Source organism: Lipomyces tetrasporus (assembly GCF_029532465.1).
Source record: "Lipomyces tetrasporus strain NRRL Y-64009 chromosome Unknown POJ06scaffold_4, whole genome shotgun sequence".
Taxonomy (NCBI): Eukaryota; Fungi; Ascomycota; class Lipomycetes; order Lipomycetales; family Lipomycetaceae; genus Lipomyces; species Lipomyces tetrasporus.
In genome coordinates this window covers 854,040-880,278 of record NW_026611599.1, presented here as the reverse complement: position 1 = coordinate 880,278, position 26,239 = coordinate 854,040, and the positions used below count along the sequence as shown (strand labels likewise).

Below are 26,239 nucleotides of genomic sequence, written 5' to 3'. Positions count from 1 at the left end.
GATTCACATGATTGAACAATCAGTTCAGTTCGCCGTCGATTCATGAATTGTGGCCAATTAATGCCTAACTGCACATGCAAAACTCTAAGTTTTGCACATGACCTGGATGACCTGGCGTATCAACAACATACAACTCGACCGATCAGTTCTTAATTCTCTCTCTTGGCTATGTGATTATTCTAAGGATGACTAACTATTAGTTCCAAGCAAATTTGAATTACAGTGCCACGGCAGTCGATGTGCAGCTATTCATAATGCCGATTCAAGCGCAATTCAACTTTGCTCATGCATCTCTAGATGAGGTCCTTGATGATTTGTGCGTCAGGTTTATTATAAATTGCCCACCAGAAGAATTAGCTTCCGTAGAGGTGAGATGGGATTAGTGTTTGCATCAGCCAGCCGTGAACTAATCAAGTTTGTGAGTAAAGAGAGTCTGCTTTCAAATCGAAGAAGCGCACTGGTTCTTCGAAGATTTCATACGGTCTGAGAATCCTCAACTGCCATCACTCTCGCAAAAGAAGTTCACAGCACGGATATTTGCACATTGCCCGTTATTACGGAAATGGAGCGACGTGCAAGATCAAGCGTTTGCGGACTTCCTGCAATACAAGACCAGAGTGCCCGTGCGCGGCGTAATCATTTTGAATAAGAAGATGGATAAATGTATATTAGTGAAAGGGTGGAAAACGTCTGCTACCTGGGGATTTCCGAAGGGGAAAATTAACCAGGGCGAATCAGACGAGGACTGCGCTGTGCGCGAAGTCATTGAAGAGACCGGCTACGATGTCTCAGCTCTGCTAAAAAAAGAGGACTACATCGAGCTTACAATGAGGGAACAGCAAATGCGATTATATGTTGTCGTTGGAGTGCCTATGGATACCGTGTTTCAGCCACAAACAAGGAAAGAGATCAGTGTGCGTAAGCTTTCGGTGTTTGCTGTCGACGTTGCTAACGAGGGTTCCAGAAAATTGAATGGTTCAAGCTGAGCTCGTTGCCAACTTTCAGTAAATCAGACGCCACTGCAGAGAATGGAATCAATCCAAAGAAGTTTTACATGGTTGCTCCGTTCATAAAACTGCTTCGGAGGTGGATAAATGATCACAAAGTTGCAGCACCGACCCAATCGAAGAAGATACTTCAGAAGAACGGTATTCGGCAGCATATGTCGGAGCCAGTGACACAACGAATAGACGACATCCCTCAAAAGGAGGACCCGGCGCAGTCTATATTATCGCTGCTAAGGAAGACGCAGATATGAAGGGATAAGTGATTGCGTGGATGATACGCTGCATGTAAAACATTCAATGTAGATGCATTCAAAATTATCCGCGACCATTAATTTACAGTAACTAAAGCAAACAAGAATATATACAAAATTCGTAAAGTAGATGTGGTCTCAAACCAGGCGCGGTTCGCATAACCACTAGACTTTATATCTGTATTGCTCAAGGACGTGAAATGGACTCCATATACCCCTTGGACTTTGGTTTGTCGAATAGACCGGGTGCTTCATTCTCCGCAATTTCTGACCAGACGCGTCTCGCAGAATTTCGACCTTTTTTACTATCTCATAAGGCTTCATGTTTCGCACGCAAATGACTTTCTGCCGGCCGTTCACTGTCACAATGTTAGCATAATCCTTATCTCCGCAACAGTTAAAACGTAAACATACTATAATCACCAGTAACAATCGGATGGCCCTTCTTCACGTCAACCTCCATTTCAATTCCCGGGTTCTCTGCCCTTAGCGTTTCTAGGTTTTCATGCAAATATTTCCTAGACAGCGCTTGTAAGTCATCCGTCATCTTCTCTATGTCAAATGTTCAAGCGTATGTCTACAATTCGTACCTCATTCCAACTGAACTACCCCCCCAATTGCAATATCTAAAGGTCAATTTCTTGCACTGTAACAGCTGGCATTAGATTGCATCGAAAATTTCAGTCACAGCGAAATATACATACCGGTAGCACAAACGCTCCAACACCATTCCGCGCAACTGATATTCCTCTCCTGACAGCTTGAATTGGCATGATTACGAAGAACTCCTTGTTGGTCAATAAAAATGCTTGTATGAGCCAGACGAGATTCGGAGGAAATTCGTCGCCGCAAGCCAGACTTAGGCAAGGTTAGGGTAGGTTCCAAGGTTGGGAGGTTGGCACAGGATTTTAGGAATGCACATTACTAAGTAGACAGGTTTTATGACTTTTGAGCGCAAGCATATTCACTCGACCACACTCTAGGTTCGATGATTTGTGTATTACGGTATAAGTATGCGTGGTTACTAAGTGATGCAGAAGGCCTGTATCCCAGCAGACTGCAGGGATCCTAAACTAGGTCATCGGAATCCATGGACGAAAACAGCCAGATAGTATCTGCTTCAAGTCAATGAAGCTCTTTAAGTTTCGATGGGAGCTTTCGTAAGTGCGATATGTGCTAAAAGACTGCTGACATATGTAGTATGGTTGGCTTCCGTCACTTGTAGGGAATCAGATTCGCAGCTAATCGAACTAACCGTACTGCTGGAGTTAGCATTTCTTGAAAGTATTACAGTGATCGTCTTAGTCGTCGGTTTCAAAGTTCAAAGACTCAGAATATTCAGGAAAAGTAAAGGACGAGCAATTGAGTCAAAGAACGAGCGTAAGAAATGCCGTTCAAAACAACAACTCCCGCTAATTGGACGTAATGGAAATCCTCTTCATTAAACTCGACGGTATTGTACTGTTGGAAGGTGCGTTAAATGTCCGTACTAATTCTTTTGGTCGAGATGAGGCACGAGAACATCCAAGGAACCAAACGCTCCTATCCACTATGGTCTATTCGTCCGATGAGGGTCTGGTCTCACACGTAGAATATCTTTAAGTGGCAATATCTTCAATTAGAAATCATAACGTTTAATACAGGTCAGCGTCCTGGCGTTGCAGTTCATCAATACGAGCTCCCCGTGTTGCATCAGCTAAAAGCCTCGTGAAAGGTTTCGGCGTCCGCCTCAGTGAGATATACGTTGTAGATCGGCCACGGATATTTGGAGGTATCTGAGATCAATCAGAGCGTTACTGATGCCGGACTCGATGAATGCATGGAGACAAACATTTGTGATTGTAAGGAGATCGGCCATGCAGAAGTGGATGACATGATCGAAAATGACCCTAGAAGACACTAGTGAAGACGAGGGAAAACTTGAGAAAAGTGGTGAGCAGCACAAGAAGGTAGAGACAATTATAGTCGAAACCTTGCTAAATGACAGGAAACAAACCAGAGAAGTGATAACGAAGTGGTCAAATGCAGTTTTGTCCAATTTGATACAGCGCCTACAAGTACCGAACCCGCAGTATGCGTTTGCAACGCTTGTGGCTAGCGTGAACCTTTGATTGAAAGTTAGCCGGTGCCTTGCATAATTATTAGGATCACTTCCCATGCAAGGACGCGATTTGCGCGCGTTGGATAAAGTAACTCAATAACACGCGTCGAATAGCCCCCCTTGAATGATGGTACATTCCAACACCATCGCGCTCAGCTCGACCCGAACACTCGGCCCCCTAGATCGCCTGTACTTTTAATTGACCGACCCCGCGACGTTTCTTTTTACGTCGTCTCGTCTCCCCTTCATCTTCAATACTGTCTATGAATTGGCCCCCTATGCGCAGAGTCGAACTTCACCTTCATTTTCTGTTACCTAAGCTGTGATTGGCGAGGACTATATACGCGTGCCGCCATCAAGAATCATGTCGCGACGTCGAAATCCACTCCTCGCGCGACCAAAGTCGATGATAATTGACCAAAAGACGATCGAAAGCCTCACCGAAGAAACAAGTGAGGTCCGCAGCAAATCGCGTTTTAATAAAAGGGGCTCGTTAAATCGAAATAGCAACAGTACAGTTTCTTCGACCACCTCTATTGCTCCTTCCAACTCGTCTATGTCATTGTCTTCTAATGCTGTTGCGAATGGTCAGCTGTCATCGACAGTGAATACGGCAGTTATGTCGCCATCATCATCTTCATCCACAATTGCTTCTTTGTCTGACAAGTCGCCGGGAAGTCATTCAATCAGCTCACCTCCAGCGAAAAACCAACGACGAGACATACTTGGCCGCATGAGATCATCATTGGATCGACGGCGGAATCTTCCATGGAATCAATCTAACAAGGACAACTCTCTGCTTTCCAATTTGGAACCAGTGTCTGATCTCGGACAACTTCCTCGGGCTGGGCGGAAGAATAATTCATCTACGGCATTTAGTTTGAAACAGATGACGCGGAGCACAAGTGCTCTGTTCATTTTCAATAGCAGCAAAGTGTGCATATCTTCGCCATCCACTTCCCCTTCTGCGACCGAGGATTCTCTATCCTCTACCGACTCATCTGCATCGTCCGAGTCGTCTCCCCCTACTTCAATCACCTCAGCATCATCAACCCCCTGCTCCCCATCTCCTGTAAGATCTCATCACGAGAATATACCGGCTACTATCATCGAAGACGAGGCAACCGACACCGAGTCACCGACATTTACTCCAAAGACTCTATCGACGGCCGTTACATCGCAAATTCCCCGTCTCCGTCCTGTGCCCCGACCACGACGCAACAATGGACATATTACCAGACCTCAGACCATTGTGGGATTTTTCCGACAAAGCAGGCTGTTTTTTTCGTCTACTTCAAAGTCATGCGATGTTTTTGGGATGCCATTAAGGGATGCCGTTATTGCGACTCGTCTCGATGTTAGCAGAGGTATGCATTCTAGCGTAGTGAAGGTGGAATGTTACTAACTATTGCAGACGATGGTAGGTATTGGGTTCCTGCCGTCGTTACGAGATGCGTCGAGTAAGTGGCGATGTCTCAGTCTCCATTGAAATCGCTAATGGTGGGATAGGTTCTTAAACCACTATGGCCTACAGGAGGAGGGACTGTACAGAATATCTGGCAGCGTCTCAGGAATCGAAGAACTAAAGAAAGAATTCGCATTTTGTAAGCTGATACCGTTGAATGTTGCATTTGAGCTAGACTAATTTACGAGTCTAGACGGCGAAGAGATGGTCTTGCAACCAGGCGTTCATGACGTCCATACTATTGCATCTCTATTGAAGGCGTATATCCGAGCTTGTATGTTGTGTATTTCATAATCTCCTGCGAGCGACCAATTGCTGACTCTTGCACACAGTACCTGAAGAGCTAATAGCTCCTACTCCTCAATTATTTTCTATTTTGACTCAAATTGCAGAGGAGGTCCCTTATGACGCCATTCAAGATTACATGGCAACATTACCTGTCTATGTAGGTGTCAGTGTTGGGATCTGAGGCGACGTCTTCTAACGGTATACAGAATTTTCACCTTCTCCGTATGCTTTGCACCCATTTTTCTCTCGTCACATCAGCATGCAGCAAGAATCGCATGACACTTTCGAATTTAATGTTGATTCTGTGTCCGACAATGCGCATGGACAGCAAATTGTTCTCGTGGATGGTTGAAGACGTTGATCTATGCATGGGACCAGTTGGTCGGTCAGCCATAGTAAACAATGAGTACGCTGCTGTGACTGATGAGACTAGGTTCCCAATAGGCATCGAGCAGCCTACAGGCGCAAAGGGGAACGAGCGTCTCCTATAAGTCGTTTCGAGATAAGAATTATTGATATATGTAGATTAGACTGTAACGAAAGTGTATATTGATGAACATAGTTTGTAAATGAAATACTACGGCCGGTATGTCTACGTTCATTTCCTGGTGACTACCATATCATAAGTTGAGTTGTAATAAATTCTTTGGTCAATATCGAATGCATGCAAGCGAAGACATATACAAACCTTGACAAATGCCCGGAATCCCAACCCGTAGTATACATGTGAACTAAATTCCTCACCAAATCATGCAAAACCCCAGCTATATATATGTATACATGTTTACTTCGACGATCTCTTCGCTCGCTTGCTTTTGTTTCCCGATCCCGATTTTCGTGATTTCTCCCCGCCTCCGTTCTCTGTATTCTCATCAACCTCGACAAGCCAGGGTTCTTCCTGGTTTTTGCCTTTGTAACCCCATTTCTTCACCCATTCTCCCTTCGCTTCGTCGTACACCTGGTTGCCAGAATTGCGAGCTTTTGGAGTGATACCTTTTTGTTTGGCAAATTTCTCCCACTTTGTAAGAGGTTTAGGAACGGGCACCTATACATAAATCAGTTAACACCAATCTTGGTCAATCTTGCATCTAAAGGTGCAGAATATACATACAGGCTTCTCTCGAGGGAGCTGAGTAGTGGGATCTGGTAACTTTACAAACACCCCATCATTGTGCTTCACATCCCCCCCTGTCCGACCGCCTGTCACGACCGGAAGAGCTAAAACGTGGTTAACAAGCATCTGAGCAGAATCCCTGGCTAGTGACCACAAATATTCCTCCCTCTTTGCCTCATCTGCTGAGCTCATGATTTCAGGATCCATCATATTCGTGTCGAAGACGGCGAGATTGCCGAGATCGTACGTCACTGGTACGGCGCGCTCGACAGTGACGGGCCGGCTGCCTACAGACTGCGTACTTGTGGAGTCTGACATATTTTATTATTTCGGACTCTAAAGAATATCAAGCGATCCCGAGCTCGAATCTGTAATTGACAAATTGACGCAAATGATTTGATTATTGGAAAATATTCTTCGACACCGTCTAGTTGGGAGGAATAAATCTAATGCAACCAAAATCTATGACGTTTATGCCATATTTGCAAAATGCCTAAATCCCTCAGAGAGTTAACCTCGGGTCAATATTTCTCCTGCCCCGATAAGCTTCTGCAGGGGGATACAATAAATTGAACCTAAATATTATGTGACTTTGGAGCGATCATGACCAAATCGTGGCTCCACACTGACACAAATCTAATTTGCTTGACGTCAGGCGGCGGAAGACAGTCGAAATGGCATCTTGGCCAACGATGCTTGTTCTAGTAATTTATGTGCATATATATACCTGAGGTTCTGCTATAATTAAAACAGTGCAAACGATAGTCCGACCCGCAGAACTTGAAAAGTTGTTGTTTGGCGGGCTCTTAGCGGGCGGCACCCCGCCCGTATTTTGTTCCCAACTCACTGGGTCGCCCGTGCCCGCAATGCGAGAGCCTCATTCCATGTATGCGACCATCGTCATCGATGCCTTTGGTCGCTCTCCCCTTTCCACCACCACCATCGCAATCCGCAGTCCACAATGGCGGCACCCGCAGATATTCAAGACAAGATCCAGGCATTCCGTCAGGAATCGGAGGTTCTAAAGGAGAAGATCAAGCGACGCAAAGAAGAGCTCGATGACGCCGATAGTATGCCCTCGATCCTGATCTGACGGAATCGGACGCTAATGCTACTTGAATCTAGTGCATAAGATGGCGGCCGACATCGAGCCTTTGCCGCGGTTAAACATGAAGATTCGACGAACGCTAAAAGGCCATCTCGCTAAGATCTACGCCATGCACTGGTCGACCGACCGGCGACATCTATTGTCCGCGTCGCAAGACGGAAAGCTGATAATATGGGACGCATATACTGCGAACAAAGTGCATGCCATTCCTCTGAGATCTTCATGGGTCATGACATGCGCGTATGCGCCATCTGGAAATTACGTGGCTTGTGGTGGCTTAGACAATATATGCTCAATCTACTCGCTACTGTCTAGAGACGGTCCAACTCGGGCCCATAGAGAATTGGCCGCCCATGCCGGGTACATATCCTGCTGCCGCTTTTTGAACGATCGGAGGATTCTCACATCATCTGGCGATATGACATGCATGCTGTGGGATATCGACACCGGCACAAAAGTTCAAGAGTTTGCCGACCATCTAGGCGATGTTATGTCTCTTTCAATAAATCCAACAAACGCAAATGTCTTCGTATCAGGCGCATGTGATAGTTTTGCAAAACTTTGGGATATACGCGTTGGGAAAGTTGTGCAGACGTTTGCGGGTCACTTGTCTGATATCAACGCCGTTCAATTCTTTCCTGATGGCAACGCTTTCGGGACAGGTTCAGATGATTCCACTTGCCGTTTGTTCGATATTCGTGCAGATCGAGAGCTGAACAAGTACACACTTCCATCTATTAATTGCGGAATTACATCTGTTGCATTTTCCCAGTCTGGTCGGCTGTTGTTCGCTGGCTACGATGATTTTGAATGCAAGGTTTGTGGTCACATATCACTAAAGCTTGCTGAGACGTACTAATTGATTGTTCGTGCAGGTCTGGGACGTATTGCGCGGCGACAAGGTTGCATCGCTTAGCGGTCATGATAATCGTGTTAGCTGTCTTGGACTCAGCAACGACGGAATAAGCCTGTGCACAGGATCATGGGACTCTTTAGTAAGTGCGGCCCTTGGCCAACGGCCGAAGGTACGTTGCAGTTGCTGACTGATTTAGCTCAAAATATGGACGCCGTAAATGATAAGTTGCGGAGAAATTGGACGCGTACCAATTACTTCGACTTGTGGGTGAGTTGGTAGGACGGTGTGGTAGGACATTGTGGGCAGGCGTTTATATGCTACATTTACGAGAGCATTTGTCAAGCTTTGGCCGCGATTGTTTCACTTCGTCGCAGCATTGCAGATTATTGGCATGGGGAATAGTCAGTGTGTTGTCCGTTGTGTATAACAAACACAATGCATTAGGTAGACTACAACAAAAGGATACCGCTACCATGCCAATTGCTCGAATAAAATCGTACAAAATCTTGGCATTATTGTCAGCTCTTCGGACCAACGCGATCGATTCCCCGTAAAGGGGGCCTTTCGTCTTCAACCTTCTGAGTTGTGGATTCTCCGCTTGGGTTCGATTTTTGAAGTGCTTTCTTAGCCATGGCATCCAAGTTCTTCATTATTCTTTAAAGAATATTAGTGACCAGATTACGACTATTTCTCAAACGATACATACGTTGCGGCACGCTGAGGCCAAATGCTTTGAAACTCCCAATATGTGGGCCTCAGAGCTTCCCGAACGTTTGGATTAGCATCTGCAAGTCCGCTCTTGATGCAAGTCTCAAATAGTTCAGCACAATTAAAGCTCTCCATAATCGTCTTATGTGCCTGATGAGCAATTAGGGTAAGCTGTAGCCATCCGGCCGCATATAGCCTTGTCTGTGCATTCTTGTCTCGACAGGCACTGGATACCATGCCAGCCACTCGCGGTTGAAATGATGTGTACGCAAGTAATACCGTGATAGTGACGTTGGCGCTCTGGGCCGCCATTTTTTTCGTAGACGAAGACAGTTTCACCAATGACTGCAGAAATCCATCTACAAATGGATCGATGCCATTTTTCGTGATAGTGGCCAGGTCCATAATTAGTTTGCATCCGTGTACGCTCAGCGTCGTTCTAAGAGAACTCACCTAAAGCATTCAGTTAACTCGGTACTTATCGTTAAAGATTCAACATACAGCCTTGGTTATTCCCTCTGATAGACTTCTTAGGCATGTAATAAATGTGATTGCATGATCTGCATAAGCATTTCCTCGTAATATTTCCCTGAGGGCCACAATATTTTTCTGGCGCTGAGCCCAGTTAGCTTCCGTCTCTTTACCGTCAAATGCTGGTATGAGATCCTCCATTAGGTGTTCCAAATCTCTCGATGATGCGACGAACGTCGGCTTCAAATTTTCTGTTGACGTTGCAGGTAACTGCTTCAAAAACAGTTCAACTGATGGGGAGACTGCCTGGGTCATACCTAAAGGCACTACTGGGACTTTTATGTTCTCGTCCTGAGCCTTAACTGGAAGTACAGCCAGTGGTGTCCGTTTCATTGATGGAATGGCCACATTGGATGCAGGCACCGGTGTGGCCAATGAAACGACTCCGGTTTCAGATTCATCTGAGATTCCCTGAATGCCCAGGGTTGACAGTACTTCCGACACCAAGTGAGAGGGTATGTTCTGATTCTGCATTTCGGACTTCAGTTCAGTCATAGCTTGCGCCGTAGCATTCCTACAGAAAATATCAGCGATATTCGGTAGTACTCTACCGAATTCGGCACGCACTTATAGAGATCAGCGACGCAATCTTTGCAAGCATTTCGAACAGACTCCGCTGGGTCGCGTAAGGTAGATACGATATCAAATAGCAATGTTCTCGGCGAAAATTTTGGCTCTGCGGTCTGTAATGAGCACAAAAATGCAAGTGTCTGCTCTCTCACGCTGTCGCTGTCGTTCAAAAATCCGGCTTTTCGTAGACAGCGTTCCACGTCAAGGCTAGTCGCTCGCCAATAATCTGTCAGAGCCTTCCGAGCAATATCGTGAACTTTGCTATTGTCGGCAAGCTTTTCAATTAAGACTGGGACCACGTCATTAGCGTATCGCCGTAGCTTGGGCTGGTCTTGAAAGTAAATCCTTTTTACAAGGTGACACAGACAAGCAAATGAATACTGCGAAACTTTGACGTTTTGGTAAAATGATCCCTTAATGAGACAGAAAAAGTAGATCTCAATGGCTTTAGGCTAGATAAATCCGTTAACACATCGAGCAGGACTGAGACTAAGCTGGCTAACCTCAACTGCCTGATGCTTAAATTCATGACGCAGATAGCTCAAAAAATTGACCAGTGAGTCAATGTCTTAAATCGGGTAAGCAGGTGCAAGTCCTTGAAATGCAAGATACATAATTGACGTACCTATCTCTCGCTGAGCGAGCTGTCGCTGAAGCGATGCTGCATCGGTGAAGGACATTGCCGAGCGTCGATAACAATAATCCAATACCAATTCACCCAAACCTCGAATATTAAGCTGGAGCTACTGGAAACTGTGTTGGTCTCGTCTCCAAGTGTTACGAAAGAAGAAGAAACCAATCGTGCGAAATAATCTTCAGAGACGCAAGAAAACGGCGATGGCTGTTTGTTTACAAAAATGATGAAGCACGTGCATCATTACCCGGGCAACCACGGAACCTACCCTCCTTCAGAATAGGCCTAACCCTGAATTGGAGTTGCCCGCAAAGGCACAGCGTCGACCAGGCCAATGATGAATCACGTTACCGGACAAAATTGATTGGGCGGCTGCTCCATGATCGCTTTGCTCCGACATTTTGATCATCTACAGCAACAGCGTCAATAACGCCACAAAGGTTGGATTTCGCGTTTGCAGTAATCGTGTTCAGTCCGTTTAGAATTATAATTTAGGATTGTATTTGCCGCCGGATAGATTGTCAAGATGCAGCGATTTGGCACAACTCTTCGACGTTCCCTCATCGCTCATGGCTCGTTTCGAGCACCGCGCAGCTCATTGACAACTGCCAGACGATATGCTTCTTCAGGTACTTCGGACGAGTACTACAAGGGCATAGACCCCTGGGTCGTTGGTTTGCCCCTCGCGACCTTTGGTTTATTAGCATTGTACAAGGCGACTGCGCCCACTGATTTTCACTCTCCTGAATACAAGAGAAGAATGGCATACATCAATGAGCGACGCGACTACTACACGACGATGGCAGAGGAGATTTTAAAGGCGTTTGAGGTCCAGGAGTATACCGATCCGGAAGACGGAGTTACGGTTAATATTAATGAATCGTCCCTCACTGAAGATGATGTTCGAATGGCTTCCTACTTACCCACTCCCATCGAAGATTTCGTTCCTGGATCGAAGACCACTAGCCGCGATGTGCCCGTGGATATTTCGGATGAAATGCTTAGCTATCTTGAGGAATCGCTTAAGAAAGATGGTCTGGATGAAATAGTTGAATTGGTTAAGAGCGGCAGCGCATAAATTCTTGTAGCTACCTGAATGATGGCGGCAGGAACAAGAAGGATAATGTTCTATCTAGAGTTGGTATTAGGATTGTATAAGTGTTGTTGGAGACTTGACCAACGTTATGACGGCGGCCGGCGTCAAGTAAGCTATATTGATCTATGTCTAACAGCCTTTTGCACGAATTTATATTGGTTACATTGATTTGCCTGGAGCTATACATATACCATGGTAGATCTTGTCCGACAACAAAATACTTAATACCTACTACCTAATATAGTAAAATCTGGATTGAAATGCTTGACTGAAAACCTACACAGATCGCGAGCAGCTTTAATTCCTTCCTTTGTGTTGTCGCATAGCACACGAGCGAATCTTAACAACGCAAGACATTCGTCATTATCTAGCTAAATCGTCGGTCATGACTTGCATATGTTACAACTACTATTCAAGCAACTAGCAATTTGACGATTAGAACGCTAGGACGCAAACTTGAATAATTAATCGTTTCCGCATGAAACTTATCGAAAGTGCACGTGTGGGCGGATCACACATAACTCTTTGAAGCTCTGGACGAGCCGACCAGAACCGCCCTGCCCGGTGCCAAATAAACTCAGGATTCATGACTAGAACACTATTAGCTTATCTGTCACCAAGTAAGTAAATCGTGCTTACCGGGACTCCATCATATTCCATCTCCCCAAACTTCTTCACGATGCGCCGTCGTTTTCTTCGGGCTTTAACCTGTTTGTATCCTAACAGTTTGGAGCACAATGTCACTACCAATACTCAGTCTTCTGCGCAGGAGGAACTTTTAACAACGTACAACCTACATGCTAATAATACGGCGACAACAACTGCCGCAACAGTGGGTACAATAACCTCAATCGACTCCCGGTTCGACGTAGCATAGGTGCATGATGCGCCCGGCCCTCCAGAGACCCAACAGTTCTACAATGTGTTAATATTGCCAGTAGAGTGCCCTTCGCAGAGTGTCATACCGGTTGCTCTATAGAGTTCATATCAATCCAGACAGGATCAGAACCGGCAACTGACTGCCGCAATGTCTGCAACATGGTGTTCTACAACTCCTCGTCAGCTCTGCACCTTTGTACCGATGATCAATAGCTGCACATACCTGTAGAGCAGTCCGGGGCACGCTTAGGATCGTATTTCCGGTGCATACGCTGATAGAATCGTAGTATGAAACTTTCTTTTGAGATAGGGTCCAGTTATAGGGGCTCTTAGCCACGCGGCAAGCGACCAAATACTTTGAGAAGCAATTCTCCACTGTCCATCGGTCCTCTGTTAGAGCAGCACACCGGCGCATCTCGCCAGAACCACCAGTAATGGGAGTTGCGCCACCTGTCGGTACTGGCTCGAGCTCTTCCGTGGGCTGTCCAGCCTTCCATGACCATCTACCAGACTCTAAAGCACTGACAAGATATTGCAAGATTTCATTGGAAGAGCCTAATGTTGCATTGAGAACGGGACTAAATCCGCATTTCATATACTGGAGCATAGCCACTGCGGAGAACGGATTATCCGACGTATCTGAGGCAATTAGCCACGAGGGATTAACTCTTGCTCCACTAGATGTGATGGCGATATCGTCTCCATCGCTGATCGTGCACACTGATGAAGGTATAGCTTCAAGTTCTGCCGATGAAAATTTGGAAGTATATAATAATGCTCCATTACCAGAATGGGGTATGTCGTCGGCACTGAAAATATAATCAAAATCCAATCTTGTATCGTATTCCGAGGAAGGCACGTCGATATCACCAAATGAGAATAGAACGCGATAGAAGTCCTTAAACAATACATTTTGCAACAAGGGCCATCCTTGACTTGACACAGCAGTGTCATTCCACGTCAGATTTTTGGATCGATCCAGTTCAAGCATCACTGGAGTATATACATATTCTCCCAAAACGTTTTCTATCTGAGAGGCCAAGTTGTCCAAATCAGTGGCAGCTACTGTAGCTTGACTAGCCGTCGAGGTTACGCTGTCTGATCGCAGAGATGAGACGCTTGTCGTAGCCTGCTGCGTGACAGTTGTCCCGACAGACCCTTCGTCACCAACATTGAGAACCGCAGCACTTTTTGCTGACCGTAGATTCATGGTTAATACGATCGTTTGTGCATTCAAATTGTCGTCAGTGTGATGGATCCATTGCTCTTTGAGAATGTCCGACAAGAACACCGAAAATGTGATTGTGGTATTGCATGTATACGCCCTGCCATTGTACAAAAATATAACCGTCTCACTACTACTGGAAGGACCGCTGTCAATGCCATCCGACGAAGTTCCGCTAACTGCTGTTGATGTATTGCTCGAGTTATTGTCTTCTGCGATGAAGGGACACAATTGCCAATTACTCGTCCGACTATTCCAGTACAGATCCAAAAATACCCGAGAAGCTCCCCTTCTTATTATCGCGGCGAAATTGGTCAACGTGTTAGAAGTATAATTTAGAGGTTCCAGAAGAACTGTGTTGAGATTGATCGCAGGGTTCACCAGTTGGTCGATCGACACATTAAGTGTCAAATCCCTTTGTGAACGGATGGCATATTCGTCGGACAAAGCCAGGCTGGGCCAGTTCAACGCCATTTATATCTCTAACAATCGGGCTGATAACTGCCTCATATCCATGGGCATTCTTTATCTTACTCGCACGTAGGTAATTGTTACCGGAGCCTATGACACAAAACCCTTACGCAAAAGAACAGTTTCCGTGTCAGCTCATTACGGCGACAAGAGGAGCACGATGAGGAACAGGCGATCTGGCGTTTACGAACCCAAGGTACATTATAACATATGTACATAGACTGCAGAACCATAGATCTGAGCGAACCCCATTAGGTGAGGTGAGGATAGTCCGATTATCCTCGGTATGCGGTTTAACAGTAGAAATAATACAAGACGCGAGGCCAATTAATAATCCAATTGGATGATAAATTCGAGCTGGTGCTGCCCTAAGGTATATTTACCGCAGCACAGGCTGGATGGATTTGATTACGCGACGTCAGCTCACATAACGAAAGGTACTATTATTAACACGTCCCAGCAACTCCATTGAGTCCGTCCCCAACCACAGTAACTTCCAAAGCAGTTACTACAATATCAAGACGATGCGTCTTACTAGCTTCTTTGCTTTCTTATCTGTGGCTATTGCCACAGTTTCTGCTAGCAATGTTTTGGAACTAAACGAGAAGAACTTTGACCAGTTGATTGTCAACAGCGGTAAGCCATCTCTTGTCGAGGTAAGTCAACTTGATCTGGAAGTAGCACAAGTCCCGCATGCTAAGGTATATGTTTCCTAGTTCTATGCGAGCTGGTGCGGTCACTGTAAAAATTTGGCACCTATCTACGAAGAATTGGCGGACTCCTACGCGTCAAGGAAAGAAAAGATTCAAATTGGTAAGCCTAATTTTGTCATGTTCTCGTGTCAAAATCGAGCACAATACTGAACAGTCGCAAGCCAAAATTGATGCGGACGTGAACCGAAAAGTTGGAAAGAAGTATGATATCAAGGGTTTCCCAACAATCAAGCTTTTCGACGGGAAGGGAGGTGATCCAATTCCATACGACAAGGGTCGACACCTCGATGCTTTCCAGGAATTTGTGAGCGAGAAAACTGGTCTCAAATCTCCTGGCAAGCCAAAGACCCCACCATCTACGGTGGTGATGGTGAAAGATAGCGACTTCAAGCACATCGTTCTGGATCCGACTAAGGACGTGTTAGTGGCCTTCACTGCGAGTTGGTGTGGTCACTGCAAGGCTATGGCGCCAGCCTATGAGTCCCTTTCACAGGTCTACGCGCCTGAGAAGGATATCGTTATTGCAAAAATGGATACAACTGATCCCGGTGCTCAATTCACTGCTCAGGACTATGGCGTGACTGGCTACCCGACGATTAAGTTGTTCCCGAAGGGAACTACGCAGCCATTGGATTATAATTCCGGTAGATCCGTCGAGGATTTTGTGAAATACATCAATGCCCACGCCGGAACACACAGAACTGCCGATGGCGGTTTAGATAGTGAAGCCGGTCTTGACTCCGATTTCGCTGGAGTGATTGCGAAGCTCAAGAGTGTATCGGACGAGTCTGTTGCTAGTATTATTGCGGATGCCAACGAGGTTGCTAGTAAGTCCATTGCTCCATTCTCAAAATACTATGCCAAAGTTGTTCAGAAGGTTGCTGCCAAAGGCTCATCCTACCTGAAGAATGAGATCAAGCGTCTTGACAATATCATCCAAAAAGGCACAATGGTCAGGGAGAAGCTTGACCAGTTCCAGATCAGAAAGAATATATTGTCGGACATTCTCATAAAATTATCGCAACCGGCTGCTACTGAGGAGAAACAGGTGGACAAAGATGAGTTGTAAATTTAAGCTCGGGCAATTTGATTGCAGAAGAGTCCATAATTGTGGGCTTGATATGGCATGTTATATTCTAGGTCAATAAAACTGGTGTCTTCGACTCCTAGTATGATCGCCTCTATAGTACTAATACCTCAACATGCTCTTAATGCATTCACCAACGATAATTAATGTAATTTCCTTTCAAGGTCATCTATGCGCCGCAGCATTTCGTCCACTATTGAAATGAATGTTAGTTGCTACTTACTATAGAACACTGCTGGTGAAACTAACTTTTAGCTGTCATGTCCATCGCTACATTCTGAAATCTGCCGCTCTGACAGTAGACAATTAGAGACGTCACACATCCTATCGACGGCGGTATCCAAACTCACCAGCTCCTCAATTAATCTTTGTATCTCGACTTGGAGCCCATCGGTTTGTATGACCGCTACTGGGATGGAACGGTCCCTGCTCTTGAACCTCGGTTTCCCTCCTCTTCCTGCGCCTCCTTGAGTTTTCAGCGCCGGCTCGGACCTAAGCGAAGCTGAGACGTTTTCGGACTGAATCATCTCTCTTGACGAGTCATTCAGCTTGGACTCATCTCTGGTGGCATCAGATAACATAACCGATTCACGATCGACTGAATCCCCAGTTGTTTCGTTTGCAGGACCACTGTTTGACTCGTTGGATCCGTCGGTAGCGTACTCGTATGCGTCGTCGCTCTGATTTGACTTGCTAGGACTTGTACGTTGTAATAATAATTCCTCCGGATTGGATCCGCCCGCTGCGGCTCTGGGGTCGTCTTCTAAATTCTTTAATTTGTCGTCATTCATCTGTCCAATATGTGAACTGGATAGGTTATATGTGAGTGTGATCCGAAATTCACGATCTCGTCCGCAACCATGTGAGTTTTAATTCTCCATTCCAATGTAACGCAACGGCCGTTCCGTCGATGAGTATTATCTTTACTGATAGCGATGTCAGGGCCGCAAGATAATTCGTCGGCAACTTTCGTATACTAACAAGTACTTAGACGAGACCGTCTTGTAACTACAATGTTGCGATTGTAACTCTATGCCAGGAGGTACTCCGGTAATCGTGTAGCATCAGCGGGTTTTCAGTCCATTCGTGTCCTTCCAACATCTAACAAAATCTATAGAATACAAATCAAAATCAACATAGCTCTAATAATTCAATTTTACGCCCAAACCTTTGCAACCACGAGACAACATTTTTTGCAAACAATCATACACTAACAGATAACAGAACCCGCTACACACATGCTACAGTTCCATCTAACAAACGTATGAGAAATTCCATACGCCGTGCGCAGTCGTAATTATTCATAATCCCTTCACATTGAACAGCCGTGCATCAAAGTGTTCTTGGGGAAGTCATAACCAGCAGCACTCCTAGAATCAAATCTGTTAGCCGGACAGAAGTGTCGTTAGAATGATGACCACAAGCACTTACCAGCTAGTGTAATTATAATTTGAGTATGCAGCCGAATGGTTGCTGATATATTCGGTCGTAGGATAACCTTCTGGGTCGCAGGTAAGAATCTCACTGCCCTCAAGCTGATATATCCGGACATAGTCAATATACATCATCCGAGGGAATTCAATCGTTGGCCAATCAATATAGGTCCATGAGTTTGAAAGACCCAGATTTAGAATAATGCTCATTGGTTCCTCTGAAATTTGTCTAGCCCCGATATTACCGTTCTCACCAATTGCCTGTCCATAGAGAGTATAAGTCCGCTCGTCACCAACTTCCCATTCGATATAGCCCGACTCTGTTCCAGGCTCATACTCAAACCCGTACTTCTGAAAGTATGTACGGTCATACCACTCATTGTTTAGAGTCGTAATACCGGAAACAGCCTGCTGAAAGGGGCCACCTCGGTACGTATTCATTGCCGTTGTAGTTACGTTGTGAATCGCTATGAAATCATAATTCGGCATATACCAAATGTCATATGGAGCAACTTGCAATGACTGCGAAGCTAAACCGACCTTGTATGTAGCATTTAGATCACCATTGGCCCCTTCCAATGCATCGATTTCAGGTGCACCACGGCCGGTTCCAGGGTTGGGATGATCCTCCCCGTTACATGTGCAAGAGCTTAATTTCTGACCAGGAAGAAAGGAGATGCCATCAGTCGACGATTGATTAGGTGTAATACCAACGTCGCATTCGTTGTACGCGTACGGCCAAACACCTTCCGTCGTTGCAAGATAGCCTGGTCGGCCCAAGTTCCCCATGGTCCAAATACCTGGCCATAGACCTGGCTTGTCACCCCGGCCAGGTAAAGATGCAGACACTTCTAGTGCTCCTCCCTTAAAGCACAATTTATTCCATGACTGTAGCATACCAGACCGATAATCGAGGTTGTGATTCTTGAATGCATCGAGACGCAGAACCAACGTTCCATTAGCCGTTGTGACAGCATCAGGATCATACCATTCCAAGTCATTCGTAGCGGCGTAATTTAGATCAATGGCTTGCCAGAACTGGTCTTCCTGCTCATAAAACGTTCGGCCCTCTTTGTTGAATTCGTCCGAAAACACCAGATTCATAGTCTGGCCATCCTTATTTTTGCGCGTCATGGCCGACGCCGGAGTATCTGGATCAACAAGAGATGTCCTGATACCCTTCAAAATGCCATATTTATAGGATGTCAGCGAATCATCAATCGGTTTGCTTTGATGAGGGACACCAGCGTGACCTGTAAACGTTAAGACAGGCAAGATGATAAACACCGCTATTGCACCCAGGACCATGGTGGACAGTGCCACCAAACTAGTGAAACCACGCGCGTCAAGCCAGGTCCACTTAGCGTTCTCTTTCGCATCGAGAATGGGGTCTGGGTTGTGCATGTAGTCGTCAGCTTCTTTTTCGTCGATGTGGAGAGGAAACGATGAGACGGGGTAGCCACCAAACGGTGAAAAATCGGGGTCGTTCTGGACAGCGCCTTGAGCAGAAGTGGGATCGCCAAGAGCATGAGGATATATGTACGATGAAGATGACGCTCGTGATGATGCGTAATGTGAAGTAGCGCGAGAGGAAGAGCCCATAAGAGGTGAGGCGTTGGCCGCCGACAGTCTGGACGGATTGTAGCGGTCAAAGGCCGCTGATGACGATGCCGATGGTGACGATGAGTGTCGCGATAATGAAGAAGTAGATGATGACGATGAGAATACAGCCTGCCGAGAATTGTGAACGTGTTCGCCATGCGCAGATTGGAAAGCCGCCGTGACGACGGCAGCAGGATTCGTTGATGAGCCATCTCTATTCACATGCGACAACGCGATATCAGATGTCGCAGAGAAGTCAGACTGAATAGACGCACGGTCTGACAAATTTGTCGTCGATTGCGCCGGCGAGGCGAATGGGTTGAGAGTGCTCCTGTTGGCTTGCATTGAGGATGAAGGAGATTAGGGAAGCGAGCCACAAATGCAGAGGACGATCGTCAACAAATTGGAGCCGCCAGTTACCGGAAAATTCCGAGTATTGCAAACAGCTTGCTCAAGTCTCGTCCGTTGATAAGTTCAGTGTATAAATACCAATGGTGGTCTATAGAGTAAACCGTCTGGAGATGGTGTGGTGTACAAGAGCCAAGCTTGTTCAGTCCGGTTATTCTTTCCTGAGGAACTTGCTCCTGCGTTCCTGGATCGCACCCTGGCGTTGCATCACGTGCGCCAAAAATAGAAGCAAACAACGCAGTATCATGGGTATAGAATAACGCACCTCAGCATCTCAATTATTTTTGTTGTAGCGAATTCTACGTACCAAAATAACGCGATATTTAATACCACTGACGGGACAATTTTAAACGCGTCCTGGCGGCCCCTGCCCTTCTCTATTAATCATAGACATAGTTACAGATTCCGGATTTCAAATCTTAACACAACAATTATCGGCAGGCAGCTAGAATTAGCCGGACTATCTGCCTGCCACAACACCGACCGCCGACTAAGAAGAATTTTGCAGGATCACTAGTAATTGGATGCTACGGGCTTGTAAACAACGGGTTCTATAGATTATGGAGTAGAAATACTCGACATTTTTTGCGCTTCATTTTCCTCTTATGATGCCTCGACTGGTTAGGTCACGTGAAATAACGGTAGTAGATTGTAGTAAAATCACATATATTACATATTTACAAATGCACCGATGTGTGCTGCTCCGGTAACGACCTATCTACAATTGGAACTCAAGAAGATATAAAATACGTGCATGTACACCACCACGCTCGTCATCTATGTATGTCCTTTAAACCGCTTCGTCATTTTAGGTTTTCTTTTCCGTTTTGTCCTCCTCTTTCATTTTCTGTTGAGCTTCCTTCTTTATCCGTACCCGCACCTGAGCCAATGCGCGATGAAGTTCGGCTTGTACCTCCTCTGCGTCCATTGCTTTAGCAAGAGTCGTTACTTGAGAATCTTCTAGTAACATCTTCTCCCCCTTTGAACCACCTGGTAGGTCCACAACCATTGGAGCCTCACTGCGGTACACTGCCTCTATCACATGGCTCGGTTCCAACACAAACTTATTCTCATCTACTATGCGCTTCAACACTTTGGCACCTTCCCAAGCTATCACTCAAGTATTAACTACAAGACACAGCGAATGATAGTGGCAATCAGTAGCAACTTACCTTTCCAATGAGACCATGCGCGATATAACAAGTAGAATCCTGATAAATTGTCAGCATAGAATTCAAGCAGTGTCATCCTGTTGAGCGTACCCGGAATATTTGGAATTAGCGGAATTAATGCGACAGGCAATGTTAATGGAGCGCCCACAAGACTCAGGACCATGTACTTGAAATGGTAAGGCAGGCCCTTCTCTGCCAGTTGGCGAACAAATTCCGCGGCTTCATGGTCCTTAATCAATCCTGGAGGGTAAACCAATGGCACCCGCTTTGATTGCATCAGGAATTCTCTATCTCTCAAATTCCTATCTCTCAAATCGTCATTGCGCTTCCAAAACTCCCACCATTTCTTTGGATGTGTTGGCAACAACCCAGCGGGTGGTCGTGGGACGCCTTTCAAGCTCCATTCGTCATATGGGATCCGATCCATTGCTGCGTTTCCCCATTTTGTCACTTTAATCTTCCACCACGTAGTTGAGCTCTCCCAAGTTGTCCACATGTTATGGGCGCGCTGAGCTAGTCGATCATCGAATCGTGGCGGCAATGCATGTGACGAAGTCCTCTGTGCAATAACGAGGCGAGAAGCCGTCGAAAGAGGAAGAATGATAATCCGCATCGTCTAAATATTTAAAAATATACTTTAGTCAATCAATTTATCTTCCTGGTTGCCTGTGGGGTCACTTGTCTATGCGATTCGTAAGAAAGAATTACACCACTGGACAGTTGCTTACTACAGTCTGAACCATGGACTCTAGAGGTCTTGGCCAGTGTTCACAGCTCCCCGCGCGAATCTATTGAAAACGAATGTCTTGCTATGATCTGTCGGACGTGAAGAGAAATCGCATTTGACAACATGTAGATCCGGCTGCTTCGAGACACAAATCACAGTATACTTGTGCATGATCGCCAGGCGAGGCGGCTATTGTCACCTGCTTCATACTTCCTTGTATCATTGGCCTAAACCATGGGCCGGGTAATTTTAGTCAGACGCTACAGCTTGTTACCCGCACATTTCGCTGTATCCTTGCCTAATGATTTGCTAGGATCCACTGTTCGTCTACAAATTATTTGTTAGACTTGAACCTCGTGTAAGTTAATGTCCAGAATTGCTGATACCTCAATTTGACCTTAACAACGTTGCAGACGTATACGGTATTGATGGTAAGCAATAATATTTTTCGTCAAATCGACTTTTGCATTACTATGGGTGTGCCCTCCCGTAGCGCCAAATTTACCAGACTCGCAAACCAAACTCCCAATTCACAGACCCGCAGATGGACTCGTTCCCGCCTTTCCGCCAGATATACGACGTGCCAAAGAAATGAGCCCGGTCATCAACGAATCCCTGGAAATGGCAGGATTGAGTGATGATGACATCCTCGATATTATAGAAGAGAGGATTGCAGATACTGCCAACGACGAGCAGTTAGAAACCGGCTCCGGTGCCAGCTCCTTTGGCGCTCGCTCGTCAGGCACTGCACAGCGCGAGGAAGAGGGCCAAACGGGACATGACTGAATCCATGGCCCTCGTTTTTGAGAGGCGCGAAGCGCGTGAGCATAAAGTTCACGTCATTATGCTCTATCAGTCGCAGATCTCAGACCTGAGACAAGACCTTCGGCACTCGCGTGAGGAATGTAGAGTCCTCCGTGGGAAGGTCGACGAGCTGAGGCATGCTTCCGCTCGTGAGAGGGCGGATCTTACTGCCGAGAAAGGCCGGGCTCTCCAAAGGGTAATGATGTTGGAAATGCTTCAGAAAAAGTAGATTAGATAAAAATTTACAATATAAAGACAATTCTTCAGACTCTTTCCATATTGGCTCATACTTTGAACGTATCTCAGATATGCCCAACAGACGGACCCGAAGCTGGTGGATACGGCAACAAGTCTCTATAATAACGCGTCGGTACCGGTTGTCATCAGCTGGTAGGGGCATTTTGAGTCTGGCAATGACCCTTGTAATGCCCTCATACCCCATTCTGCAGCCTGCCTTGCAGAAAGCAACTGCTTGTTTGTCCTGGCTAAAGCAGCTCTCTCAACCGGATCCTCTGGCCAAGTGTCAAAGCCGTACGATGAGGAAAAGAAACCGAAAACTAAATAACTACCTATAAATATACGAGACAGAAAACACAACACATAACTAGCACAAACAAATGAACATAACAAACCAAAGAAACTAACTCTGTCATTACAACCGCTGAGATTGGTTTGGGGTCGCATATAATAGTACGACCTTGCAGCTTTTTCTCATTGTTTGGCTGCCTGCCGATCGCGCGCTGCCCATGGCTTCTTCATATGGCCTCTTGAATCTTACAATAAACGACTCCGGATTCCTAACGAAGCTGCAAATGTCGCGTTGCATTCTTGGATTTTGACTGGCACTCGGCGCCAGTAGCCCAGTGCAAGATCCGAAGAATCTCCATCGATTATTCGTCGTTCTCGTCCTTTGCCTCCGGATACTCACCTGGAAGGAGCTGGAGGGATTCCAACTCCTCTAGGTTGCTGGACGACTGGACCATTGGCTCATTATCGACGCAGTTGCTCGAATCTTCTCCCGAACTTACGCTTACAATGCCATTGAGATCAGACTCGCGGAACTGGATGAGCGGCAAACGCTCCTGAAATAGGCCAGGAGTGAATGTCGGTGGTGGCCGCACAATATACCTGCCGGTGCGATCAGGGTGCGGGGACGAATAAAACGACACTAAATGTTTGCACATAACGTGCATGTATAACGAGCGGCGCATCCAAACGAGCGGCGCACTTACCCACACCCACGTTATAAAACATCGCGACAATTCCACCAAAACGCCTAAAATCAATTTAAACTACTCAGAATCCTCTTCCTCAGACGTCTCTATTACAATTGTGTCCGGTCTCGCCGCAGTTGCCACAGCGCCGCGCGCGCGTTTTTCCCTTAGCTTCCGACCACTACTTGCCTGTGTTTCCTGCTTTACCTGTTGCGCAATGTCCCTTTCGTCTTGCAAATCTTGTGCTTCCTGTTGACTAAGTGATCCTCCTTGCCGTAGACGTGTTTTTTTTAGCCCTCCGGCGTTTGCTAAGCTCCTCCATTCCTTGCCGAAGGATCTGGTTCTCCGCCTTCAACAATGCCAACTGGTGCATCATTTTCGACGTACCCTTGGCACTGGTCAACAGCTTCGTAGATTGAGGTTGGGGAGCTATTTTGATGACGAGCAATTCGATTCTTGATGAAAGTAGTCTGTGATTAGGCTTCGGTTGGGTTGTTAGGTGTCTGGGAAACCCAAGGTAGGGGGGTACCAGGGCCGGAGTTGGAGGCGTTGGCGTCTTTAACTTGAGATCGAGCATAGAAATCACACTCTCGGGGTCTAATGGAAGAAGTCCAGTACCTCGGAAACCTCCTTGGATGTTTTTTTCCGTCATTGCAGCGAAAAACGCAACGCGGAAGGTAGGAAAGAAGTTGTCCTTGGTAATGTGGGTAATGTGAGCCCGCATCATATCCTCAACTTGCCTACCATATGCCTTCTTTAGCGGGTTAAAACACCAAGATCGAGTGGCTGGAGCATGTGAGAGGAATGAGGAGGCATACATGAGGGTGATGATGTTGTTTTCCTTGCAGTATTCCTCGAACTCATCCGAGTGGTGGCTCTCGTGGCCGTCGAGGATTAACAGACGATAACCACCCACAGTTCGGGACTTAATATGCTTCTCAAAATGCCGAATCCAATCCATGCCTTTCTCATTCGTCGTCCAACCGTTCTCCGTAACAGCGATTACCCAGTCGGGTGAAAATCCGCTGTTTTGATACCAAGACGCGAGGTGGTTTTTCCCTGCAACAATGACGAACGGCGGCACCGTCCAGCTCTGGGAATTGACGCCCTGGATTACCGTAGAACATTCCCGATTGCCAGGCTGTACCCGAAAATTCTGCGCATCTGCCATCTGGTATGTAGTCTGGTGGCGTCGAAATGTCTACGGAAAGGCACCTACTATGTTTAATGGTGATGATTCAGATTGCCCTTTGATCAAGGCGTATATGCAAGTTGCCTCGATTATTTAACGTGCAATATGACAAACCTTGAACCCAGCTTCACACCCAGCTTCACACCCAACGTAACCTTACATTCGATTCCAGGCACCACGCATTGAAAGATTCACACCGTATCTACATAACAACCGAAGTACAATACAATAACCAAACTATGCTCCAATAAATAACCATACTTTTTACACTGGCTGAACATGCAGAAGCCTCTTACTAGATGTACGAGCGCCGTCAAAACCTGCTCACCTCAATGTCGGCGTCGCCAGTCTTCTTTTGTCGTCTCATATTCTCCATTAATCTTTCGACCGCCATTGTTGGATTCGTGACGAAATTGTCATGTTCGCCTTCATACACAATAAAATCGAAAAGTAGTTGCCCCGATATGGCACCTACGCAGGGCATCACTATAGGAATCCAGAAATAATAGCCAGCGGTTGTGAAAACTTCACGTCCATACCCAGCCATGTATGAGACTAGTCTAGGTCCAAAATCACGAGCGGGATTGATGGCATATCCTGTCTGCCAACCGAGGGAGGCCCCGATAGCGTACAGAGCAAGCCCCAGCACCAACGCACGGATAAGATTCCATTCCGTAGGAAGCTTGTAGGACAAATGCGGAGAGGATTGGCATGCGACAGCATTCACGAAGAAGACTAAAACAATGGTCCCGACTAACTCCTGCATTGCACGACCGGGCAAGTCAAGGAAGCTCACCGGGTAGGTGCAATAGATACCAGCTGTCCTCAAAGTACCGGTCACTTGTCGTCGCCCCCCATCGTAAGCTGTGATCGCATTTCGATAAATACCGAAGATACATGCAGCGCCGATGCCACATCCCACCACCTGGGCCAGAACATAAATTGGCAGCTTCCGCCACGGAAATCCCCGAAATAAGCAGTTCGCCAGTGTTATTGCGGGGTTCAGATGCCCCGCTGCTCCGCCAGTGATCGCTGTAAGATGACCCATCATGAGTCCGAAACCGAAACACAAGTTGATTGTGACCTCGTTGCCCATCTCATTGTTCGACAACAACGCCTGGGCCACCGCGCCATCTCCTAGAATGATCAGAAGAGCACTGCCAAGCATCTCCGAAAGCGGCTCTCGAATTTCTCCACGCAACCACTTATATAGCGGGATTTTGATATGGCGGCGTCGCTCCTCGGTTGCCCTTTCTTCCTTGTCCTTGCCTCGAATATCAGGGCGAATAAGAAAGTCTTCATGTTCCACCATCGGAGACGGTGTTTGAGCCCGTTTATAGTACCTCTTCGAAGAGAAGTCAGACACCGGCGTAGACGAGCAGTTGCTGTCTTCGGCACTCCATATGCCATTTCCAGCAAGTCCATGGCCAGCTGTTGCTTTTTCAATCTCCATTTCGTATGTAATAAAAATTACTCTGCCGAATGGACGTTATGCGTCGGTTGCATGCAAAACGTAGTAACCATTATATGGTGGAGCTAGATTTGCGCCAGAGAAGGTGGGGTCCTTGACTCGGCGTTCGAAC

The 26,239-nt window shown here is 46.4% G+C and overlaps 15 protein-coding genes across 15 annotated transcripts; 5 read left to right on the top strand and 10 right to left on the bottom strand.

The window, feature by feature from the left end:
• The first annotated feature begins 10 nt into the window (after window positions 1-10).
• Window positions 11-1,293, top strand: POJ06DRAFT_250695 (Dcp2, box A domain-containing protein). The gene is made up of 3 exons (XM_056187319.1): window positions 11-368; window positions 429-914; window positions 965-1,293. Exons 1-3 carry the CDS (start codon window positions 255-257, stop codon window positions 1,256-1,258), a joined length of 894 nt encoding a protein of 297 aa, XP_056044634.1. The 5' UTR covers window positions 11-254; the 3' UTR covers window positions 1,259-1,293.
• Window positions 1,294-2,178, bottom strand: POJ06DRAFT_250689 (thioredoxin-like protein). Its single transcript, XM_056187318.1, has 4 exons — window positions 1,963-2,178; window positions 1,849-1,904; window positions 1,673-1,776; window positions 1,294-1,617 (listed from the first exon to the last, which is right to left on the bottom strand). The coding sequence occupies exons 1-4, from the start codon at window positions 2,029-2,031 to the stop codon at window positions 1,424-1,426; spliced, it is 423 nt and encodes a 140-aa protein (XP_056044633.1). The 5' UTR covers window positions 2,032-2,178; the 3' UTR covers window positions 1,294-1,423.
• Window positions 2,179-3,723: 1,545 nt separating this feature from the next.
• POJ06DRAFT_237331 (uncharacterized protein) lies at window positions 3,724-5,464 on the top strand (the record flags this gene model as incomplete). Its single annotated transcript, XM_056185944.1, has 6 exons — window positions 3,724-4,726; window positions 4,774-4,819; window positions 4,869-4,963; window positions 5,018-5,098; window positions 5,157-5,273; window positions 5,319-5,464. The coding sequence occupies 6 exons, from the start codon at window positions 3,724-3,726 to the stop codon at window positions 5,462-5,464; spliced, it is 1,488 nt and encodes a 495-aa protein (XP_056044632.1).
• A 432-nt stretch (window positions 5,465-5,896) lies between these two features.
• Window positions 5,897-6,544, bottom strand: POJ06DRAFT_195864 (ribosomal biogenesis regulatory protein; the record flags this gene model as incomplete). The annotated part of the gene is made up of 2 exons (XM_056185005.1): window positions 5,897-6,157; window positions 6,224-6,544. The coding sequence occupies 2 exons, from the start codon at window positions 6,542-6,544 to the stop codon at window positions 5,897-5,899; spliced, it is 582 nt and encodes a 193-aa protein (XP_056044631.1).
• Window positions 6,545-7,187: 643 nt separating this feature from the next.
• On the top strand, window positions 7,188-8,377 carry POJ06DRAFT_195457 (WD40-repeat-containing domain protein; the record flags this gene model as incomplete). Its single annotated transcript, XM_056184992.1, has 3 exons — window positions 7,188-7,296; window positions 7,352-8,151; window positions 8,210-8,377. The coding sequence occupies 3 exons, from the start codon at window positions 7,188-7,190 to the stop codon at window positions 8,375-8,377; spliced, it is 1,077 nt and encodes a 358-aa protein (XP_056044630.1).
• A 331-nt stretch (window positions 8,378-8,708) lies between these two features.
• On the bottom strand, window positions 8,709-10,679 carry POJ06DRAFT_267346 (clasp N terminal-domain-containing protein; the record flags this gene model as incomplete). Its single annotated transcript, XM_056189233.1, has 6 exons — window positions 8,709-8,844; window positions 8,897-9,351; window positions 9,400-9,943; window positions 9,997-10,451; window positions 10,503-10,567; window positions 10,625-10,679. 6 exons carry the CDS (start codon window positions 10,677-10,679, stop codon window positions 8,709-8,711), a joined length of 1,710 nt encoding a protein of 569 aa, XP_056044629.1.
• Window positions 10,680-10,991: 312 nt separating this feature from the next.
• On the top strand, window positions 10,992-11,716 carry POJ06DRAFT_90279 (uncharacterized protein). The gene has a single exon (XM_056191734.1). The coding sequence runs from the start codon at window positions 11,160-11,162 to the stop codon at window positions 11,709-11,711; it is 552 nt and encodes a 183-aa protein (XP_056044628.1). The 5' UTR covers window positions 10,992-11,159; the 3' UTR covers window positions 11,712-11,716.
• A 972-nt stretch (window positions 11,717-12,688) lies between these two features.
• Window positions 12,689-14,307, bottom strand: POJ06DRAFT_195070 (uncharacterized protein; the record flags this gene model as incomplete). The annotated part of the gene is made up of 2 exons (XM_056184980.1): window positions 12,689-12,775; window positions 12,832-14,307. 2 exons carry the CDS (start codon window positions 14,305-14,307, stop codon window positions 12,689-12,691), a joined length of 1,563 nt encoding a protein of 520 aa, XP_056044627.1.
• Window positions 14,308-14,477: 170 nt separating this feature from the next.
• On the top strand, window positions 14,478-16,221 carry POJ06DRAFT_90346 (thioredoxin-like protein). Its single transcript, XM_056191736.1, has 4 exons — window positions 14,478-14,559; window positions 14,742-14,960; window positions 15,021-15,117; window positions 15,179-16,221. The coding sequence occupies exons 2-4, from the start codon at window positions 14,829-14,831 to the stop codon at window positions 16,084-16,086; spliced, it is 1,137 nt and encodes a 378-aa protein (XP_056044626.1). The 5' UTR covers window positions 14,478-14,559; window positions 14,742-14,828; the 3' UTR covers window positions 16,087-16,221.
• On the bottom strand, window positions 16,167-17,161 carry POJ06DRAFT_90282 (uncharacterized protein). The gene is made up of 3 exons (XM_056191735.1): window positions 16,455-17,161; window positions 16,354-16,396; window positions 16,167-16,297 (listed from the first exon to the last, which is right to left on the bottom strand). The coding sequence occupies exons 1-3, from the start codon at window positions 16,893-16,895 to the stop codon at window positions 16,248-16,250; spliced, it is 534 nt and encodes a 177-aa protein (XP_056044625.1). The 5' UTR covers window positions 16,896-17,161; the 3' UTR covers window positions 16,167-16,247.
• Window positions 17,162-17,416: 255 nt separating this feature from the next.
• On the bottom strand, window positions 17,417-19,139 carry POJ06DRAFT_194978 (beta-glucan synthesis-associated; the record flags this gene model as incomplete). Its single annotated transcript, XM_056184975.1, has 2 exons — window positions 17,417-17,474; window positions 17,536-19,139. 2 exons carry the CDS (start codon window positions 19,137-19,139, stop codon window positions 17,417-17,419), a joined length of 1,662 nt encoding a protein of 553 aa, XP_056044624.1.
• Window positions 19,140-20,207: 1,068 nt separating this feature from the next.
• On the bottom strand, window positions 20,208-21,718 carry POJ06DRAFT_250656 (mitochondrial K+-H+ exchange-related-domain-containing protein). The gene is made up of 3 exons (XM_056187317.1): window positions 20,810-21,718; window positions 20,720-20,758; window positions 20,208-20,657 (listed from the first exon to the last, which is right to left on the bottom strand). The coding sequence occupies exons 1-3, from the start codon at window positions 21,330-21,332 to the stop codon at window positions 20,356-20,358; spliced, it is 864 nt and encodes a 287-aa protein (XP_056044623.1). The 5' UTR covers window positions 21,333-21,718; the 3' UTR covers window positions 20,208-20,355.
• A 479-nt stretch (window positions 21,719-22,197) lies between these two features.
• POJ06DRAFT_90165 (uncharacterized protein) lies at window positions 22,198-22,916 on the bottom strand. Its single transcript, XM_056191733.1, has one exon. It carries the CDS (start codon window positions 22,690-22,692, stop codon window positions 22,312-22,314), a length of 381 nt encoding a protein of 126 aa, XP_056044622.1. The 5' UTR covers window positions 22,693-22,916; the 3' UTR covers window positions 22,198-22,311.
• Window positions 22,917-23,140: 224 nt separating this feature from the next.
• On the bottom strand, window positions 23,141-23,434 carry POJ06DRAFT_267338 (uncharacterized protein; the record flags this gene model as incomplete). The annotated part of the gene is made up of 1 exon (XM_056189232.1): window positions 23,141-23,434. The coding sequence occupies one exon, from the start codon at window positions 23,432-23,434 to the stop codon at window positions 23,141-23,143; it is 294 nt and encodes a 97-aa protein (XP_056044621.1).
• A 1,179-nt stretch (window positions 23,435-24,613) lies between these two features.
• Window positions 24,614-25,865, bottom strand: POJ06DRAFT_250648 (aquaporin-like protein). Its single transcript, XM_056187316.1, has one exon. It carries the CDS (start codon window positions 25,822-25,824, stop codon window positions 24,970-24,972), a length of 855 nt encoding a protein of 284 aa, XP_056044620.1. The 5' UTR covers window positions 25,825-25,865; the 3' UTR covers window positions 24,614-24,969.
• Between the last annotated feature and the right edge of the window lie 374 nt (window positions 25,866-26,239).

Excerpts from the sequence above, each read along its gene's own strand:
- POJ06DRAFT_250695 (XM_056187319.1), top strand. The coding sequence starts at position 255 with ATGCCGATTCAAGCGCAATTCAACTTTGCTCATGCATCTCTAGATGAG. Across the intron at positions 369-428 it reads AAGAATTAGCTTCCGTAGAG|AGAGTCTGCTTTCAAATCGA; the intron begins GTGAGATGGGAT and ends TTGTGAGTAAAG. Across the intron at positions 915-964 it reads AAACAAGGAAAGAGATCAGT|AAAATTGAATGGTTCAAGCT; the intron begins GTGCGTAAGCTT and ends CGAGGGTTCCAG.
- POJ06DRAFT_250689 (XM_056187318.1), bottom strand. The coding sequence starts at position 2,031 with ATGCCAATTCAAGCTGTCAGGAGAGGAATATCAGTTGCGCGGAATGGT. Across the intron at positions 1,905-1,962 it reads TTGGAGCGTTTGTGCTACCG|TGCAAGAAATTGACCTTTAG; the intron begins GTATGTATATTT and ends CAGCTGTTACAG. Across the intron at positions 1,777-1,848 it reads GGTAGTTCAGTTGGAATGAG|GAAATATTTGCATGAAAACC; the intron begins GTACGAATTGTA and ends AGCGCTGTCTAG.
- POJ06DRAFT_90279 (XM_056191734.1), top strand. The coding sequence starts at position 11,160 with ATGCAGCGATTTGGCACAACTCTTCGACGTTCCCTCATCGCTCATGGC.
- POJ06DRAFT_90346 (XM_056191736.1), top strand. The coding sequence starts at position 14,829 with ATGCGTCTTACTAGCTTCTTTGCTTTCTTATCTGTGGCTATTGCCACA. Across the intron at positions 14,961-15,020 it reads GTAAGCCATCTCTTGTCGAG|TTCTATGCGAGCTGGTGCGG; the intron begins GTAAGTCAACTT and ends TATGTTTCCTAG. Across the intron at positions 15,118-15,178 it reads GAAAGAAAAGATTCAAATTG|CCAAAATTGATGCGGACGTG; the intron begins GTAAGCCTAATT and ends AACAGTCGCAAG.
- POJ06DRAFT_90282 (XM_056191735.1), bottom strand. The coding sequence starts at position 16,895 with ATGAATGACGACAAATTAAAGAATTTAGAAGACGACCCCAGAGCCGCA. Across the intron at positions 16,397-16,454 it reads AAAGATTAATTGAGGAGCTG|AGCGGCAGATTTCAGAATGT; the intron begins GTGAGTTTGGAT and ends GTCTACTGTCAG. Across the intron at positions 16,298-16,353 it reads GATGGACATGACAGCTAAAA|TGGACGAAATGCTGCGGCGC; the intron begins GTTAGTTTCACC and ends TCATTTCAATAG.
- POJ06DRAFT_250656 (XM_056187317.1), bottom strand. The coding sequence starts at position 21,332 with ATGCGGATTATCATTCTTCCTCTTTCGACGGCTTCTCGCCTCGTTATT. Across the intron at positions 20,759-20,809 it reads GCTAATTCCAAATATTCCGG|GATTCTACTTGTTATATCGC; the intron begins GTACGCTCAACA and ends ACAATTTATCAG. Across the intron at positions 20,658-20,719 it reads CGCATGGTCTCATTGGAAAG|CTTGGGAAGGTGCCAAAGTG; the intron begins GTAAGTTGCTAC and ends CTTGAGTGATAG.
- POJ06DRAFT_90165 (XM_056191733.1), bottom strand. The coding sequence starts at position 22,692 with ATGGGGTATGAGGGCATTACAAGGGTCATTGCCAGACTCAAAATGCCC.
- POJ06DRAFT_250648 (XM_056187316.1), bottom strand. The coding sequence starts at position 25,824 with ATGCTTGGCAGTGCTCTTCTGATCATTCTAGGAGATGGCGCGGTGGCC.